Source organism: Cordyceps fumosorosea, assembly GCF_001636725.1.
Source record: "Cordyceps fumosorosea ARSEF 2679 chromosome Unknown scaffold_1, whole genome shotgun sequence".
NCBI classification, from domain to species: Eukaryota; Fungi; Ascomycota; class Sordariomycetes; order Hypocreales; family Cordycipitaceae; genus Cordyceps; species Cordyceps fumosorosea.
Genome location: NW_017387301.1, coordinates 480,590 through 500,404, shown reverse-complemented (window position 1 = coordinate 500,404; position 19,815 = coordinate 480,590). Strand labels below are relative to the sequence as shown.

Here is a 19,815-nt window from a genome sequence, read left to right as displayed (position 1 = left end):
GGGGTCGTGGTGCTTATAAATTGAGGTTTCTGACGGAGATTCTTTTTGTTCAAACTTCCTGGCTTGGTCTGGAGGCCCATGGCTATCCGCTAGGATGTTGTGGCCTGCTTTCTTGCGCTAGAAAACTCGTTGCTTGCCTCACGTTTCATGCTTTGAAAGTTCCCGGATGGGCTAACATTCATTCATGCAGTAGTTTTCTCGATTCCTCACCCTCAGCAACACATCTGCCGTTCGTCTATTCCCAGCTCCAACAACTCAGCCCAACATGCAGAGACAATCTTTATTACATACTTAAATATACATTATTGCCATTATACCTGCAATCGTAAACCCTTTGTACAATAATACGTGCCCAACCCTTAGAGCAAGTCCATCTCACTGTCCGAGTCCTCCACAACCCGTGGACGCCTTCGCCCAGCCCGTCGCACTCCCATGTCGCTCTCCGTTGGCTTGTCCTTGCCTATGGAGTCGACGATGGAGTCCAGCTCCGGCACGCCTTCGCTCTCTTGCGTCGCTACAAACGTCGTCGGCTCGTAGAACGGCTTCGGTTTCGCGTTATCGCCGCGTGGCGTCCCCTGACCAGCCGGCATCGACGACGTCGGTTGCGAGTCCCTCATGCTTGACGTCGGCGCATTGTCGGAAACGACGAAGCCCTGCAAGTCTGCGCCGCTGTCCGACCCATCCGTGTCCAGGACGTCGCTGATTCTGTCGCAGTCATCGCCCACCTCCTCCAAGTTAACGGCTGTTCGCCCCTCGCGGCCCTTATTCTTTTTGCCTCCCTTTTTGAGCGTTTTCTGCTTTTTTCTTCTCGGGCCGTCGTCATCTCCATCGGCCTCGGCTGCCATGTCTTCCAGAGCCGCCTTCGCAGCCGCCCGCCGCACCTCGACTAGCTCCGGCAGGCTCCCGGTTGAACTGAACGAGTCTCGTCGTCCTTTCTGTGCCTCGACCACTACGTCGCCGTCGTCTTCGGCCTCGGACTCTCCATCAGAGGCCACAAATCTTCGAACCGGTATTTCGTGGTATGCGCTGTCGTCTTTGTGGCGGCGTGCTCGAACCAGCTTGTCGGGGTCGGTGCCCATGACATGCAGCATCTTGACGAGGCGCTTGGTATGCGAGCCATGCTTTATCAGGCAGGCAGGTCCCAGGCGCCGTTGAAGCTCCGGATGAGCAGTCATGCTAAGCGTGTCCGTCTCCTCGAATGTGCTCTGGTTGAATGGCAGGTCGCGATAGGACCGGTTGAGCTCCCGAAGCTGTTCTTCACTGAGCAACACGCCGTCCAAGTCCGGTACTGCGCTCAGGTCATCCAGTTCGGCATTGCGCTTCGCTTCGGCCTTCTTTGTCTTTTTGGCCGGACCCTTCAAAAAGTCCGTCAGTGTTTGAAAGCCCGTTTCGACGCCATCAGGCATGTGAAATTTCTTCGGTGCCTTCTTCTTTCCCGCTGCAGCTCTCCTCTTTTTCGGCTCCGGCAATGATGTGTCTTGCGTGTTTTCCACTGGGATATCGACATGCCTCTTGTCCACCTCGGGTCGTATGTTGCGAGGCACGATGCGAGTCGACAAGTCGAAGCGAAAGTTGAAGCGACTACCTTCGCAAATCAATGTTTGCATCTTTTCGTAATTGTCTTTGGATTTAGCAAACTGCTCTTCTTCTTTGCCTCGCATCAATAGCAGTACAACGTTGCCTGCTCGTTTTCGCCCGGTTCTGCCCATGCGCTGCAGCATGCGGATTGGGGATCCCGAAGCATCGTAGCAGACAATGAGGTCGACCTGTCCGATATCCAATCCTTCTTCACCGATAGAAGTCGCAACGAGCACATTGAAATGACCATCGCGAAACTTTTCAATCGTTTGAATCTGTTGCGTCTGTTTCATGCCTTCGCCTCGCTTACCATCCGCCTGGCCAACAAAGATACTAGCCTTAACCAGCGGTCGATGCATGTTCAGCATTCGCACAATTTCTTCCGCAGAATCTCGATACTCGCTGAACACAATGACGCGCGTGCCAGATCCTTCTCCCCGATCCATAAAATGATTTAAAATCGTGTCGGCCAAGGCTGTTTGTTTGGGGTGCCCGACAAATCCGTCTCGTTTCATCCAGCCGGCAATTTTGTTCATCATGTCCTGGAAGCTGGGATGTTCAATGAGTTGTCGCTTGTACTTGGAACCTTTTTGACCCTTGCCCTCTTGTTCGCTTCGAAAATCCACCAGATTGTCGTAGAATGGTTTGATTCCGTGGAAATTCAACAGCTTGATCGAATGCGCCAAGCTTGTCAGAACGCTAAAAATGGCGCGCATCATGAACTTAACGCCATCGTTGACGTGTTTGCCTCGTGTCGCAAACCATTCCTTTTGCGACTGCAATAAACCGAATGCTGACATCGACATTGGCGTTTTGCCATACCAGATATTTTGCGCGCTAAGTTTATCCAATAGTGGCTTAAGCGCCTCGGAGAATAGTTCGCCGACGAGATTCATTTCATCAGATGGATCAAGCACCACTTGCTCGACATTTCTGTCGTGCACATATTGGCGAATGTCGATAGAGTCCTCTGTGCGGATTTCGCAGTGCGATATTCCAAGGTTATCGATGATTTCTTGTACTGTTTCGATTTTAGAACCCGGTGTCGCCGTCAGGGCCAATACCCGAAAACTCTTGGAAAAGCGTCGTATTAATTTGGCGACTTTGGCGTATGCGTACTCTCCGACGGCACGGTGTGCCTCGTCAATGACTATGAGGCAGATACTTTTTGGGTCCGCGTATCCGTGCGATAAGTCATTGAGAAGCGTTTGCGGTGTCATGAAAAAAACTCTCCTTTTCTCCCACTCCTCCTCGCGCAAAACAGGCTGAACGTCGCCCGTCAGCAATGTAGTATCCGATCTTGGAATACCGGCGATGCCATAACAGGCGTCAATTTGCTGAGCAACCAGCGGTTTCGTAGGGGCAACAAAGACAATTTTTCCCTTTCTCGTCCATCGGTAAAAATTAAGCATCACTGTTGCAGCGATGAATGTCTTTCCGAGACCGGTGGGTAGCGCAACCAAGGTGTTGTTGAACAAGCTGTTCTTCACAATGGTAAACTGGTAGTCTCGGATGGCTCCAAGGTTTGTGGGATACACCCAAGTTTCCAACGCTTCCTTGTTCAATTCATGATGGCTCGGCTCTTCTCGAGGCAGGTCAGCGCGAAAGACTCTAGTAGCGTTCGGTGCCTGCGGCTGGCTGCTAGGGTCACCAAGTGGTTTCCCAAAAAGGGTTGTTTGTCGGTACACTCCAGATCCAGATCTCTGGAGTCCAGCGCGCGGCGCCACTTGGGCTGTATTTGGTCGAAATTGAGTCGGGGGTGGTTCAGGAGAAGAGAAGGCATCGTCCGGCAGACCCTCTAGCTCTGCTGCCACATTTTGGTTCGCCGAGTGTCTTTTCCCAGAAGTATGTCCGTTCGAAGAGGTAAAAGACTGATTCAACCGGGTACTAGAAGAAGATACCTGATCAAAGGCGGTATTGAAGTCCTCGTCAGCGATATCGTCGTCAAATTCATCCGAGCTCATGGCAGCCGGTGTCTTCGCGCCACGAGAAATGGCGCGTAAGGTGATAGTTATCAGTCGCTAGATCGGCTGCATAGTATACGTAGTTCACATGGTAGCTTAAATTCGAAAATTGATGTTTGCTGCCGAGCCGCAAAAACGAGTGCCGCTGTTGAGTGCATCTGGAGGCGCTGAAATCAATTTACGCGCTGGTGTCCGCGTTTGACAAAGCGCGACGCGAAACAAGTACCAGGTCACGTGACCTTGATGTTTGATCAGTTTGTTCGACTTTTCAATACATCGGCTCTAGATATATTCAGATAAGTTGAAGGTTTTTCAAGTAGCTCTTAGAATAGAAATAGTATTCATCTTCTTTGTCACTGAACTGTTGAGTGTCTACCCTTGTTGCTCATGTGCTGTCATTGATCTCAAACGTTGTCCTTTGTCAGGCAGCGAATGCGCCTTGCAGCCTGCATGCAAAAGTGGGGCACCCATGAAAATACCCCATTTTCGATTCTCTAACTTGGATTGCCACTTTTCTTCATCCTTGTACTTCTCTTCCTTTCATACGGCTTTGTTCCAAGCCCAAACAGGCGATTCTACGCATCATTCACGCAACTCCAGCAAATCTCATATAGTCTTTGGCATTCTGCTAGAGACGGGCTCATCTTGTCCCAGCTGACAACGCGTCGAGCTGATTCAAGCCTCTGTCAACATCGCCACCCCCAAACTCCTACAACGTTCAAAACACTACTTTACTCGATCAACTCCCAGCACCGGTCGGCCTCACAACACTCCTTTCATAAGACTGGCCAGGAGACTCCTCACCTGCGGTGTGATCACCAGTCGTTTGGCCTCGCAGCACTGCCAGCACTAAGCGCTCGTCCATTCGCATCTTCAACTCCGCACGATCAATAGCCTACGTGTATAGCCCAACCGCCTCACATCTACTTAAAACAACTATGGCTCCACGTGGTGCTCGCAACGGTGGCACACAGCCATCGCGCGGCCCAAAGGCGACTTCCATGAAGTCCTCGGCCGGCTCTCGAGGTGGTATTCAAAAGAAGAGAGCTGGCCCGACAAAGATTGACGGAGATGGGGATCTCGATATGGAGAGCGCTGCTCGGCGGTCAGCCAAATCCGCTGGTGCACAGTCAAGTGGCGGGCAAGCAAGGCCAAATACAAGGTCCTCTGCGAAGACTGCTCGTGGCACTTCCAGAACGGCACAAAACCTCCTGAAACACCTCGCCAACGGTGATATTGGTGATGTCCCATCTCGCCCCACTAGAGGAAAGCCCGCCCTTTCCTACCTCCGAGTATACGGCCTGAAGCAGAGCAAGGCGGCCACCAATCCTGATGGCGGCGTCAAGGATCTCCTCAACTTCCTAGAAAGGAAAGCCTCCGCTTTCACCACGGGGCGCCAAAGAAAAAACGTGATGATAAAAAAGGTATGTGGCTATATTGACCATGTTTCAGGGCACATCGATTTCCAGCAACTACACCGGATGGCTACTGGTCAAGCAAGGCGCTCAGCGCAAGACGTGATTTTCTCAGCACACCGCAGACTGCACCAATTGAATGCCCCGGGACCAACACTTGGCGACGACTACTTACTGACATGGCCCAGTCACACCTTGCTGGAGACTATCTATTCATAGGCGCCAGCAAAGCCGACGCAGAAGAACTAATCAAACTCAACTCTTTCGCATTCGCCGGAGTGCCCCTAGAAATTGTTGAATCGGATGAAGGACTCGCGCTCCCTAACAAGGCGACGGAATCAAAGGAAACGCAGGAGCTTCGCGCTAAATTGCAGTCGATTCTAAGCTCGAGGTACTACCAGGCGAACAAGCTACTAAAGCTTGACGCCCTCTCTACAGATGAAGAGCTTGTCAATCTCGGCATGTTTGAGAATCGCGAGCGAGCTCTCAAGACATTCAAGGGCCTCATGGTCATTTGTGATGACCTCTTCAAAACAGCCCAGGCGAAGCGGGACGCCATCGAAAGCATTAGCGTTGCTGGCAATGGCATCGACGACGTCGTCCAGATCGAAAACGTCGCAATCACTTTCCCTCAGCTCAAGAATCTCGACCTGAGCGGCAATAAAATCGCGACCATGAAGGCCATGGAGCGATGGAGGGGCAAGTTCAGAGAGCTCGAGACGCTCTACATGGCTGGCAACCCCATCGAAACCGATGACCTCAACTACAAGAACACTCTGCTTGAATGGTTCCCCAAGCTTCAAAATATCAACGGCATCGCTGTGCGTACCGCAGAACAAATTGCGGAACGCGAAGAGGCGCTGAAGCCCAAGCCTATTCCACAAAGCGGCCCAGACTTCAGGGATGTTAACGGTATCGGCGAGAAATTCTTGCTTGAGTTCTTTGATCAGTACGATAAAGATCGACAAGGTCTCATCACCAGTCTGTATGACGAGTCGAGTCATTTTTCCCTGGCGATCGACACCAATTCCGTTCGTGATCAGAGTGCGCCTCTCCCGCTGCCCTGGGCAGCGTACTTGAGGTTTTCACGAAACCTCGTCAAAATCACGCATCCAAACGCCAGAGCCACCCGACTATTCAAAGGCGCGAGCGGCATTTATGACTTATGGAAACTTCTGCCCTTGACCCAGCATCCCAACATTAAGACAGATCTGAACAAATACATCATGGACTGTCATCCTCTTCCGGGCCTTGCTGACCCATCTGGGCAGAATCGTCTCGGGGTGGATGGCCTCATCATCACGGTCCATGGCGAGTTTGATGAATATGACGAGAAGAGTGCCACTACAGGGAAGAGGAGCTTCTCGCGCACCTTTGTGCTTGGTCCCGGTCAATTGGCAACTGGGATACGCGTCGTCAGCGACATCCTGTCGCTACGCGCATGGAACAGGTTGCCAGACGTGTTCAACGCCAATGCCGCAGCACCGGCTGCCTCTTCCGGGCAAGCGCAAGACCAGCGAGCAGCCATGATTGTCGAGCTGTGCAAGCAGACGGGCATGACACCTCAGTACTCTGAGATGTGCCTGACACAAGTGGACTTTGACTTTGCAAAGGCGCTTGCTATTTTTCAGGAGAGGAAGGTATGTAAAGTTGACCGTCTACGACAAATGAACAGCTGCTAACTGGTTCTATAGGCGCAACTGCCAGCCGAGGCCTTTGCCACTCCCGGGCAGTAAACCGCAAGCTGGAGAGCTGCGCACATTGGAAGGATTAGTTGGGATGGGAGGAATCAGAAGGATAGGAAGGGTCGGAAGGATACAATTTATTTGGGGTGGTGACTTGTCTTTTTTGTTGCATTACTTTGTTCAGCTGGTTACACGTTGTATCATACATGGGGCAAGGCGCAAGTGGACTGCTGCATTCAATCGCAAAATTCCTCGACTCTTTGATATTGAGAAGATGTGCGCGACGAATGCCATCGAGATGAACTACAAGTGCGCGTTGATTAGTCGTGTGCATGCATCAGATTGGCTTGGGCTTGCCGTTGGTCCGATACCATGTTTCAGCCCAACAAACATGATTTTGGAGCAGCTCTGCAGATTGGAAACGAAGACGCAAATTGATTTAAAATTACACACCAAACTGAGGCGCCTGATTCAAAAAACACAAGAACACTATTTTACGAGCCTTGAACGGCATTTAATTCATCGTGACATGTCTACGCGGCTCATTCTCTTCGCGTCTAGGGTACGCACCAACTGAATGTGATGCTGCTCTTGAGTGCGCCGCCCTGCTCTTACAGAGTGCGGGTTAAAGATGTTTTTTTTTTCCCCTTCTTTCCTTTTAAAAATTTTCGCCAACCTCACTGCCCCTTTTCTTTTTAAGAACCAAACTACATCTCAGCGATAGCCTCTCCTTGCTTCTTTCTGCTGCAGAAAAACTGATCATGTTGTAGTCGAGGAGTTTCTCAGTGGGCCCCTGTTGTCACAGAGGAGGGATTGGGCGGAGAGCCTGGCTTAATTGCTTTTCCCTTTTTATTCCCTTTGTTTCTTCCCTATCCCTTCTGCTGATCGGATTTTCTTTCTCATGTATTTTATTTTTATTTTTGGCTAACCCCTCCCCCGGGTTGTTTGAGGCCCCGTCGGCATGAAAAGAAGGACAAGTGGCAGAGCAAACATCTGCCGAGGCTGCCGACTTGACTCTTATTAGCCTCACCGTTGTCGTCCAAGACAGAATGACGCGAGGGGTAGTCGTTTGCTCCCGTGCCGCTTTTTCCTGTCTCTCCCTTTTTATAGAGTGAGTCCTTGTACTACGATGCTTCTGTGAGTTCTGTCTGAGATCAGGTACGGGCGGGGGTTTGGCGCTGCTCGTATCGCAACTCGACAAAATTGTTTCTGGCGCCGTGTATTCGTAATCACATATGTAAACAGAACGGTGGCTATTACAGTAGAAAACTTCAAGTTAACGGTCCAATCGGGTAGAAATTTCAGGATGATAGCCCCCGGCGGCGGATGCCATGGTGCAATTTGGGAACAGGCACCCAATTTGCCTGCTACAGCCCAGACCTCTTGGCCAGGTTATAACTCGTAATCAATGTGCTTCATGCAGCGGGGCCGACGACGAGGGAGATCTTCTTCTGTAACTAGGATAAAGCCCCAACGGCTGGGAACTGCAGTTTTCTTTGCCATCGTCTGACTAATTATTCGTCGTCGAATTTACGTACACTGTATTGCCGTCTTTCATCGATCTCAGGAGTCAATGGGAGCTCGCGGGCCAACCCCAGCAGGCTGTCGACGCCACGGCGTCGTCTCATGCAAGGCAAATGCAGTGAAGCAAGCCATGGCCGTTTTCGGGTTGTTTTCATGAACCGTGCTGCCTCCTTTTTTGGGCGGATTCTTTGTGATGACAAGTATAGAAAAAAGGAAACTTCTGGCAAAAACTAGAGAGAGCCAGCTCCTACTTCGTTTAGTTATAGACGAGAGTCGAGGCAAGGCTCTTTCCTATTCACCGCGGCTCATTCTGACAAGACCTCTGTGCGCTTTTAACATGGTCTGATTTCGCATCCAATGTTTCAGTCCTAGTAGACGGATCTGTGCATCCTGCAGTGACGACTTACTCGTCACAGTGATATCGCGTGCAGCAAAGCGACGCTTCCGTGGGCTCACAGAGTCTTCAGGGTGCCCGGATGTGCAAGATAGGCTTGTTGGGTAGAGTCAGGCACTTGTCATGTCTTCAATCACCGGCCTTCTGGGAGACGGCTTCAAGGCCGCACGGAAGTCCGATGCCGTAGCCGGCTTCGGTCGTCGCCGCGTTGGTTCAAGGCTTCGCCGTGGCCAAGTACCCTGTCGAAACCCACCAATCATGCCACGGTGACAGTGGTGTGATATGATACTGCGGATGGCACACAGCGGCCCGTAGCGCAGAGTAAATTTGCTCGACTGTTGTGAGATCGATTCCGTTGCTCGTAATACCAATTTCTACGGTGACGAGGCACCAACAATCTGGAGCTACACAGCCTCGATTGGACCAATTTCAAATTTGCTCGTGTAAACGGAAATCGGGGAAGTTTCTTGCATGGGTACACGTACTTGCCTTTTATACTAGTTATCGTGGTTGAAGGCCCCGTTCGTGGGCTGTGCAGCCTGTGCTTGGGTATCGAAACGTGGGGACAAGCCCGATCTATTCTCGACCGTTGACAAAGGTTATTCGCATGCACGTCAGCCAGCGAAGGATCCAGCGCCTCGGCTCCCATAATGTTGAAAGCGTTGATATCAGGCCGCCACCAGCCTCGCCCAGCGATATGTACATAGATAGGCAAGCGTGTCCTACTGTACGAGGTAGCGATGCGGTCAGAAAGCCGACATCTGAAAGAGCTCACAAAAGAAGCAAATTCGGGGCGCAGAAAAGGGATAAAGCAAAGCAAAAATGATGGCTGTTGCGCGTTGGTCGAGCAGTAGCGGCACGCGACGACTAGTTAGTTTGTCAGAATCTCATTGTCGGTTGACGTTGGAAGTTGAGATAAAAAGAAGGAATACAAACTGGACCAGTGATTTTAGTGCGTTTCATCCTGATGAGCTTCGGTGGGGGCGTTTGCTGGGGAGGGGTGGCTGGAGTAGTCGAGAGGACTGAGGACTGAGGTGACTTTCCTTGGCTTTCTGGCTGGATGTACATAGTAGAGAAGGAGAGGTGGGCGAGAGCGGGCTGGTGAGGTGAACAGGCACAGACGACAGACTTGACAAGAAGTCTGGAGTATTCGTAGAGGTTGCATGATCGGCCATGTGGCTTGGAGGATGCTCATTTCGACGGGAGAGATGGAAACAGGGTCGGACCCTGGAAGCCTCGCAATGACGCCAGTCGTAATCTCGGTTGTCGATGTCAAAGAGGATGAGGTTCGATATTCCCCGAGCTGTCTATTAGTTCAAGGCATGCCCGATTGTTGGTAATAAGAGCAAGAAGAGAGGCAGAACAAGGCAAGGGACTGCGATGCTTGGCCGCGTCGCTGTCTCAAATCCTTTTTATGTCTTAGCACACCGCGGTCAAGTATTGGCTGCAGTGCAACGGCAGAGAAACTTGTCTCGTTTGGGTGATATTCCTCCGCTTGAATCCATAGTACGCAATCGGCAATCAAGGTAGGAGGAATACGGACAGTTGAGCAACGCTTCCCGCATCGTGATGTTCTTGCTTGCTGCATGTCTCTAATGCGGGTACGAATAGTCGGGCTGGTGGTCTGAGCGTCTGAGCGGCTGCACTTGGCGAGGGAGCGTTGCACAATATTAACACAAAAATGGCAAACATTTCATAAATGTGTTGTTTTTATTTTTTGTTTTTACGCACATATGCAAGTCAATGGAAACTGAGCATGCAGGTGATTAGGTTGTGTGTTGGCGAGGACAGCCTGCAGATTGAGAGATCGTATTTTTACGGGGAAAGAGAAAAAAAAACGTGGCAAGAAATCAGTCCGGGTGACGCGAAAAGATCAAATGACTTGCAGCAAGTACATGCACATGGAGAAAGACTCGCGGCCTGGAAGTCAGCGTCGAGTGAAAATTCGCGGTTTGGCGCTGTGATGGTGATGGTGTGGTGGTGTGGTGTTCGCGTCGAACAAAATGCCCGTGGTTGGTGTGGGTCGATTTGTGCAATGGCATGCCTCTGCATCGGTAGTGCAATGACATTATGCAGCGAGCGCTATTGGGTGGGCTGCCTGCTTTCCAAAGCAATGCGGCAACAATGGAATTGTGCCGTGCGCGTCCGAATGCGATTTTGCATGGACGATTCCTCGGGTGATTTTCGTTGGCTCTGCCTGGAATTTTGATTCGTGTTCACACCTTGCTCCGTACCTGGACGGATCTACGAATACAAACCATCTATCTATCTACAATGGCTTCTTCGATTTTTCTTCCATCTCCGCATCTCGTGTTGCCACAACGGACAGAGTCCATTCGCAATAGCTGATTGGAAGCCTCACTCAATGCTTGCATCTGGTAGGAAGACATCCTACTGGTGGTTAATAACCGCCTGCAACTGCAAGCCTCTCTTGTGCCATTATTTCAGTCGACGTCACTGGCCAGCTAGCCCCCCCTAGGCGTCTACTTAGTGCTGCGCTAGCAGCGGTGCTAAAATCAAGGGCCAGGAACAAGGGAGGGTGAGCGGGTGAGCACGAGGAACCACGGTCTCTCAGATGCTCACCAGAGCCACTACTCTCACAGCCAGGCTGTCACCACCATCCGCCATGTCCGCCATCCACCGCCAGTATTACATTAACCCCTCTCAAGAACTGGCCCCTGAAACCAGCCACGCTCGCAGATGCAGCACTGCCAAACCTCGCACGCCCGCAATATGTATGCATGGCTCAGTGCTCTGCAGGTTCCGTATGTACGCGCTGGCAGGATGCCACCACCGCCGTTCCAGAGGGACCTGCTCGTAGACAGGCCACCGCTTGACCACCGGAACCTCCAACACGCCATGCCAAGTGTACAGCCAGCGTGCAGCGGGACATGAATAGCACCTTGAGCCGGGGGTTATCTGCTGTAGACTCGTCAATAGACAAACCGCCTTGCTAGGTCCTATCCATACTCAACTGATGAATGAATTGACATACGCGAAGAAGCAAACTAGAACTCTCATCTGAGGCTCAACCTGCTGCCCTCTTCTTGGCCCAACTCTCCTCTCCCCAGCGCCACCAAAGCTTTTAGTAAATTATTAGCGTCTTGTTCTCCCCTGAACCGCTTCCGCCCCACGATATGCAGAAGAAAAGCCAGGCAAGGGCTCTTGGGCGTTCAATGAGCGTCAGTGCCGTACATTTCCATCGCTGCCCATTGCAACCTTCTTTTCCCTTGGTTTTTAGTTTGACTAGTCTGTGCACCCCGTTGTCATCTAGAGTGACTTTTGTAGTTCAGTGCAACGTTCTTCAACTGGATAGGGGCAGCAATGCTGGTAATACCTGTAGCACCCCATCACCAAAAAAATATCAGCCACCCCCCTACCTCCTCTCCAGTACAGCACCAACATCCCGCGAGCTAAAATGGTACCTGCCCAGTCCGCCCTCGCTGCCAGCCTCCCAAAGTCACCGCGCAGTGTGGACCCTCCCCGAAGCTCGGTACCGGCGTGCCTTCGTATTGTTAGTTCGCACGCCCCTCCCAATTTGGGCTCACTGGCCAGTGTTCTCCTGATTTACCTGCTTCTCCTGCACCGTTCCTCTCCCCCGTTCCCGTTCCGCTGCTCCTGCTTCTCACTTGTGCAGGTCTCGTTTTTGCCCTTTCTTTCTGTTCACCTGCCTCGTTTCTCGAAGTATCATCGAGGCTTCCCTCTTCTTCTTCTTCTTCCTCTCTCTTGACATAGTCTGGTGCGTAGCTATCATTCCAGCTTTCAGCTACCCAAGGCTAGTCTCGGCTTCCCGTCTGCTCGCTGCATTCCAGCAAACAGCTGCCCACACCCAATACATGCCGTCTGGTACGAGGTTTGGCCGCAGCACGCCTCGCGAACACGATATTCCTGTCTTCCGACCATAACGAGCCGCGCTCTCTCTTTCGACTTCCTTTTACAATCTTCCAATTTCTTCAATCCCGCCGCCTGGCGCGCCGCAACTCTCTCCTGAACGGTGCAAACGAACCGCTTACTAGTGTCCATTACAACATCACGGCGACACGCAAAGCATCTCGACGACTGGTTTTCAACGACCATTTACCTTGGAATTTCTCATTCTCACCGAAATTTGGACCACCATTTTCTGTTTTATTTCCTCACGTGAATACACGCACCTCGACGAATCGCGAAACGTTTCTCAGTGATATAACATCCTTCGCACACATCCGAATTGATCAACCCCGCCGATTCTTTTTCGAGAAGCACCCTCAACTTTCCAATTGATGCCGCAGAGTCATGTCATTTTGATTCGACTGTCTTGCGCAACCAGTCAGTCTCAAAACAGCCGCCCAGGTTGAAGGGACAAGCCATTCACAATGTCTGTCCCGGGGCTTAAAGACATCACTGTGCTCGACAATGCCTGTACTGTTATTGTGGACGATACCTTCTATTCTTATTCAGAGAAGGGATTCATGTCGCTGTCTTTGAAGGGAAATGCGAAATGGGAGACTTTACCTGGCGGTGTCAAGTTAGCAGGGCCTTCGTGCGCCGGCAAGCACCTGACTGACAAAGGGGCAGCCAGCCTGTTGGTAGTCGGTGGCTACAGTGACGACAAGAGTTACTCGGGTTTACAAGAGTATACATTTTCCACCAATACGTGGAAAAATCTGACGGCCCAGACCATGGACATGCAGAACCGGCGAGGTCATGGTGTTGTGTATAATGACGTTTCCGATACCATGGTTGTCTTCTCTGGCCTCAAGTCGGATGACCCAGGTGCCCCCGCCGGCGCTTCACAGGAGACTTACAAGATCAAGTTCTTAGGAGACCAAGCGCCTCAAGTGCACGCAGCAAACCCTCCGAAGTCTGGTAAAGCTGGTGCTGTGAAGCCCATGCTCTTCCCTTGGGCCGGTGCTGACATTGCCCTGATCTCTGGCCCTGAAGATGGTGGCACCATCTGGCTTATGAACGCGGACCCAGGTAACACCGATGGTTGGAGACCAGTTGGAAGCGTCAAAGACTCATGGCCTTCAGACTCTGCCGCAATCCGGGGCACACTCGTCTCTAGCACTAGCGACAGCTCTCAAAGTCTTCTCAAATTCGACTTGAGCCGCTCACCCAACGTTGTGACAAGGATACCTCTCGCCAAAGCTCCAGACGCGGCTATGTATGGCGCAGCCGCTGCAACAAAACGCAGCGTTGATTTTGGACTTGGTAACTGGCCTGAATACAATAGCACCAATGCGCCAGACACGACAAGAACTGGCTACTCTGTTGCCCAAGGTGCCAATGGCATGATCGTCATGTCCGGGGGTAACGCCAAGGAGCCGGTTGCGATCTTCAACGCTCAGAAGAACAGCTGGGTCAATACTACCGACTCTCTTGGTGACGGCACACAAAAGAACCTCGCCTCTTCAACAACATCGACGACGAGCACCACCTCAACCTCGCTGTCTTCTACCTTTGCCACCTCGATCACCACAGCCAGCTCGACGAGCGCAACTCCCACTGCAACTAGTCCTGCCAGTACAACCGAAAAGAACGGCCCTAGCTCGAATGCTATTCTCGGCATCACACTGGGAACTATTGCAGCATTCCTTGCCATCCTCCTTGTCATCCTACTTCTTCTTAAGCGACGCAAGCGTCGCATGAACCCCAACCAGGGTGCTGTCCTCAATCCGGATGAGAAGGATACCGTTGCGTTTGCCAGGAGCACGCAACCTCCTGTCTCTCATGCCAACTATCGCGGCCATAATCCCACGCTCTCCACCGAATCGTATTCTTCTGTCGCCATCCTTATGGGCCGAATGGGACCCCAGAAGCAAGCTGGTGCTAACAGCAAGACGTCACGGGCATCCTCGAGGAGCTCGATGAGCTCTGTACATAAGCAGTTCAAGAGCACCATCAGCAAGCCTATTCCGCAGCCGTCGAATAACCCCATGCTACAAGCTCACGATGACCGAGGTATTGCTTTCGACCCAACCGTCGCTGAGCCCCGTCCACGTAACGGCGAGCCCAATTCCACACGTGACGGTACTCGCCGTAGCTCTGGATGGAACAAGTACTGGTCCGGAGGCAGCGCGCTGCAGATTCTCGGTTACGGGAACAAGCGAGCAACGGTCACCTCGGAGCGCAGCTCGCGTTATTCGGAGTCTAACTCGGCTAATAACAATGTCCGGGCTACTCAGGATTCTGCCACGGTGCCTCCTCTCAACTTCGAGTCCCCGCCTGAAGTAAACAGCGTCAATACCGGAAGCCCCGTTGTGTCGCAGTACATCAGTAAGGTTCCGACTGAGGGTATGGCGGGCACTATTGAGCGCCCCGTCTCGCCATTGTCGTCAGTGTCTGGATACTCAAGCGGAGTACCAGAGAGTATCAATGAGATGTTCAGACACTCGAGCGAGAATAGGCCTTGGGGTCACGACCGTGCCCCAAGCAGCATATACCAAAGTGGCCGGGAAGGGTCGACAGCAGTACCGCACAGCTCTGGAGTCAGCCAACAACCACAGCTTGCCATGGCAGCCACCTCATCAGATATGAGCTGGCTCAACCTGGGCGACCAGAACCGCAAGTGATGTTGGACACTGGCTTTTTGCAACGTTGTGACGAAGGCATAGTCGTTGAGCATCCGGTCCTGATGCCTTGGTTGGCTGATACCCCTATTCTTTGATAGCGTTTTTCGTTCTTGAGCCTGTCAGCGCGGCAGGATTCCTTTATACTATTCGGTGGTTTCGAAGGGGAAGAGTTCCCAGATCGGGTCTCGAGGAAGCATATTGCATAGACTGGCGCAGCGCGAGCAAAATCGGGCTGCGACAGAGCGTCACTCTTTGGTTTCAACATTATTTCCCCACCAACCTTTTTGTTTTGAAGCGCAAGGGCGTCTCTGTCGACGTCCGGGGGGGCTTCGGGGCTATGCACATTTTTAGCATGGACCCCGATGACAAGGCCTGAGATTTCCGATTGGACATATCCGCCTCATATCACACATTTTCCTCTTTATCTGTCGCTTATACATTCTAGACGAGGACCCGGGTTTGGTCCGCATTGCTCTTAATTTCAATCAATTGAAGCCGTTATACCAGTTCCTGACACATATAGTTGAAGAGGGTGGGAAAAGAAGCGGTTCATAGCGATTTAACGAAAGTATTTTACCTGTAGATGTTGCCTCTGTGAATCCCGCTTCATGTATGAATGAAGATTACCGAAGCTTTTCATTGGCTAGCCTCGAGATGCAAATGGCAGGGGATTATTCGAGATTGTCTTTGACTGGTGGAAGGCATGTGTACTACTTACAAACTTTCTTGCGGGATGATGCCAACCATTCCGCGCATCATACGGTATTTCGACTTGAAGACCGGGATGACGTTGTAGAGACGAGTTCTGCACTTCTGTAAAATCGACCCCTGTATGGTTGATTCATCCTCATGCAAATTAACTATAGGGTCGCAATTTGCCAAAGAAAAGTCTGCAACAATTTTCGCGGACTTTTTTTTTTTGCTCAAGAGAGACCGAGGCAGAGAACAAAGAGAAAAACGCCAACGCTCGTTCCTGTATGTTCTTGCAGACCCGGTGGGCGAGTCCTTTTTGTTCGGTGAGCGAGGAGGGAAAAGGAAACCGACCGGGGCGGACAAGCCCGCCTCCACCGAGAGGCGCGGCGCTGCTGACGGGCTGGGGCCGGGGTTCCGGGGGTGGTTAGAATGGTTAGACAGTGAGGTTTTGTCACGAGACGACGCAGCTATACTGGCTGGTCTGGCCTCTGTTGGGCAAGACTGGGGTGACGGGGATTATACTGAGATTCTTTCTTGGTTTATAAACCCCGGCCGTGCAATTCATGACATCTCAGCGCTTCACGCACGCGTCGGATGCTGCTCCGTGCTCTTTTTTTCTTCGTGTTTGTTTTCATGGGCTTTGCTTTGCCTTGCGTATGTATATGGGTGATGGAATGATGATATACGAGGAGGGAGGGGTCTTGTTGTTTTCTGACTTGTCAGATTCCTTGCTTCCCTGGTCAAGCTTGGCTGGCTTGTCCGGCTTGCCTGTTGCGCTTCAGCCGTCGGCTTTAGCAGCTAGCCGCGTGGTCCTCCATGGTCAGGAGAGCGTCTCTCTCTAAATGACACATGGCTGGCAGATGATCGAGCAGATGGGCGGCGGCACTTGGGAGAAGACCGCCTTGTGGCGTGCGTCTTCTCTCGAAGTCGTTGGGCCGACCCTTGCCGCATCTCCCTCTGTCACTGGCCCCCGTTTGCAGCTGAGAATGGATAGAGAGCTGATAACTAGTTCCTTGCGAATTAGGCAAGGCCAAAAAAAAAAGAGTAAGAAGAAAAGAAGAAAAGCACAGCGTTGCATTCTGGCAGATTGAAGGAATACGGGTATATGTCCGAAAGCGGGTCGCGGGTCGTTGACCGACCCTTGCCTAGGTTGAGGCTCGGCCGATGGACCTAGATGAGGCTCTGTCAGTAATAAGTATCCTTGTGAAGAAGAGCTGCAAGCGAAGAAAAAAGAAAAAAGGGGGGGGGGATGTGAAGGTCAATAATACAAGGTGTATAGCCAGGCTTCGTGATGTTTACGGATAGTAACGAATCTCGGGCATTTCTGGCAGCTTGGTAATCTCAGGCTGTATCCACTGCATGTCACTGGCGAGAATCATGGGAAGGGTTTCAAAATCCGTCATGGTCTATGCTACTATCTGCATTGTGTTTTGCTTCAGTAAGCGAAGGACCGGACACCGGCCGTGAGTTCTCTCTCATGCTCTCTCGCAGCAACGAATCTGGGCGAGTCATGTCCGTCGTCGTGGGGATAGAGTTCATCCGAAGCCTAGGAGCCTTCATGGGTTGAACATGTATGGGACACTCTGGACAGACTTGGACATTTTCATGGGCACCCGCGGATGTTTCTTGGCCGGCTGTTGAAAAGCTGCCCATTACCTTGGCGGGAATCTACTTGGCGCTACACAACGGTTGGCAGGTCGGTTCCCCTTTTCCGCCCCCCTTCTGGATCTTTGATATATCTTGTTGACCGGGCCGGTTGGGTTCCTGGGCCACAAGCACACACAGCCATTATGCAACGTTCAGGATAAAGAGCGAGGGGCAAAGGGGCAGAGGGGGGATTTGAGGGAAAGGTGATATGTATGCCCTGTTCGTGCGTAGCGGGGAAAGGGAAAAGAAAAAAAAAAGGTTAAAAAAGGGGAGGGGGTTTGGTGCGGAAGCGAAAGAAGAAGGTGAGAAGAAGGAAAGGAAAAAGAAGCACTGGGGAGGAAGCAGAAGAGTTTGTGGCAGTGACCATGCCCCTCTGACACCACGGAACTTGTCCAGAGGTAAGTAACTATGGATTGTGGGAGAAAAAGGTCTCAGTGGGCCTGTTGGTCCGAGATGTTTTTTTTTTTGGTGTTTTAATGTTTTAATTGTTGCTTGAGTTGTGGTTGCTTTTATCTGGGTCTCGGAGATTTACATTTGGGTGTTGTAGGATGGGGGATGGGGAATTTGGGTACGGGTTAATTTACCTGATACTGGACGAAGTGGTTTGGAACTCTTGATGTTGAGTAATCTGTATTGGCGACGTTGATGATGATGATGATGATGGATTTGCCTGCCAGTAAGTAGCCTGTGTAGCATTTCTCTTGGGCCGAGAATATATCTTTCTGAAAGAAAAAAAAAGTACAGTCCTTGTTTGCCGTGGCGAGGGGCCGAATATTGTGGCTGGGGGAAAAGAGACTGGCAACTAGTCCGGAGCATCTCGCATTCTTGCCATTCAATATTGGGCTTGTTGTGCATCTCTATTATAACCTGGAAGATATATTGCTGCGTACAGCCGGCCGACACAGGCTTCAGCCCTGTTGCAGCTGAAGGAGAAACGCCACGCATGGAATGGCTGAAAGGTACCCTGGCCACGCTAGGCGGACGAATGACACACAGCTTTTTTTTTGCAGGATTGGTACGAATCTACGTGAACTGTGGTGCATGACTAGCTGTCGCAGCCAGCCACTCGAACCAAGACGGGCGGGCGGGCAGGCAGAAGAGGAATAGAAGAAGAGGAACTGGTGGCGGTGATGATATGATGATGAGGGCTGTGTCACTCGATCGTAGAGACTGTGGGGACCAGTGTCTGTAATCCGATACGTAATGGACTGGTTGTTGTTTGCCGTTGAAGGTCTGATAGTCATGTTGCAGGTTTCTTTCTACTTTTCCGTCTTTTCGGCACAAGATGGGAAGCAATGAATTCGTTAGTAGTTAGTTAGGTTAGGAACCAGTAATAAAGGACGCAGCCTGGTTGGTTGGTTAGTTAGTTTAGATGCCCACTATCTACCTCGGAGTTGGAGCCAGTCCTGTTGGGGCAGGAGATGGAGATGCTGATAGGCAAAGAACAAGTATTGTACCAGTATCCGTCGGCTAACACGAGATACGACCAATAGGCGGGCTAGGGGGGCTAGGTGGGCTACCAAGCAAACTAGTTGGGTGGGCAAGTGGTTCAATCTAGAAGACGGGGACCTGCAACAGAGTCAAGTCTCCCACAGAATGTACCCAGCAACAGGAACAAGGCTGTAACTAACGAGAGTTGGTTGTGAGTTGGTGCGTTGTTGCTTGGGCTGGTTCTTCTCTCCGACAGCCCACCTTGGGGAGTTCCACAGAGGATACAGTGCCTGGTAGAGGTAGGGTCCGGCCTTGCTTGACTCTTTTTTGTTTTTCGGTCCCTGAAGGCATTCAGCATTTGCGCGGCCCCTCCACCAGTCATGGTAATGGCCGCCCGTGTCAAGTATGAGTATTGAGTTGCTTCTGTCTTGTCGCAAAACAAGAACTGAGCTTGGAGGAGATATAAAGAACCCACCCGCATCACAATATGAGGCCGCGGACTGTAGCAAGCGTTGGCGGGAGAGTTTAGCCCCTCCTTCATGCCCTCGTTGATACCTCCGTACTGCCCAAGGAATTGGTAGGTACAAAGCTCAGCTGCTAGTACTGTGTACATAAGTTACCACTGGAGTTGCTCCCACCTTCCGGCCTGCAAGAGCCCCCCTCCTCTCCGATACAACCCGCACATCTTTCCGATGCTCAAAGGACATGCATTCATCAATAAAGGCTGCAAGCGAGGCCGAAATAACAAAAGCCACCACTCACTAAACTCATCCAAGGAGGGACGCTACAGCTCTTTCTGCACTGACTGCATTGCATCCACCAGCTGCAGCTTTTGCTCCGGCCCGGTTTGCCTGCCCATCCACCGTCCCTCTTGGGATCTGGGTACAGTTACAGGCACAAGCCACCAAGCACCTCGCTACCTATGTATGC

General features: G+C 51.6%; 3 protein-coding genes across 3 annotated transcripts; 2 read left to right on the top strand and 1 right to left on the bottom strand.

Annotated features, from left to right (window-relative positions):
• Positions 1-359: 359 nt before the first annotated feature.
• ISF_00157 (helicase C-terminal domain protein) lies at positions 360-3,542 on the bottom strand (the record flags this gene model as incomplete). The annotated part of the gene is made up of 1 exon (XM_018843764.1): positions 360-3,542. One exon carries the CDS (start codon positions 3,540-3,542, stop codon positions 360-362), a length of 3,183 nt encoding a protein of 1,060 aa, XP_018708214.1.
• A 938-nt stretch (positions 3,543-4,480) lies between these two features.
• Positions 4,481-6,693, top strand: ISF_00156 (mRNA export factor mex67; the record flags this gene model as incomplete). The annotated part of the gene is made up of 3 exons (XM_018843763.1): positions 4,481-4,966; positions 5,146-6,597; positions 6,652-6,693. 3 exons carry the CDS (start codon positions 4,481-4,483, stop codon positions 6,691-6,693), a joined length of 1,980 nt encoding a protein of 659 aa, XP_018708213.1.
• Positions 6,694-12,915: 6,222 nt separating this feature from the next.
• On the top strand, positions 12,916-15,114 carry ISF_00155 (pre-mRNA splicing factor CLF1; the record flags this gene model as incomplete). The annotated part of the gene is made up of 1 exon (XM_018843762.1): positions 12,916-15,114. One exon carries the CDS (start codon positions 12,916-12,918, stop codon positions 15,112-15,114), a length of 2,199 nt encoding a protein of 732 aa, XP_018708212.1.
• Positions 15,115-19,815: the final 4,701 nt, after the last annotated feature.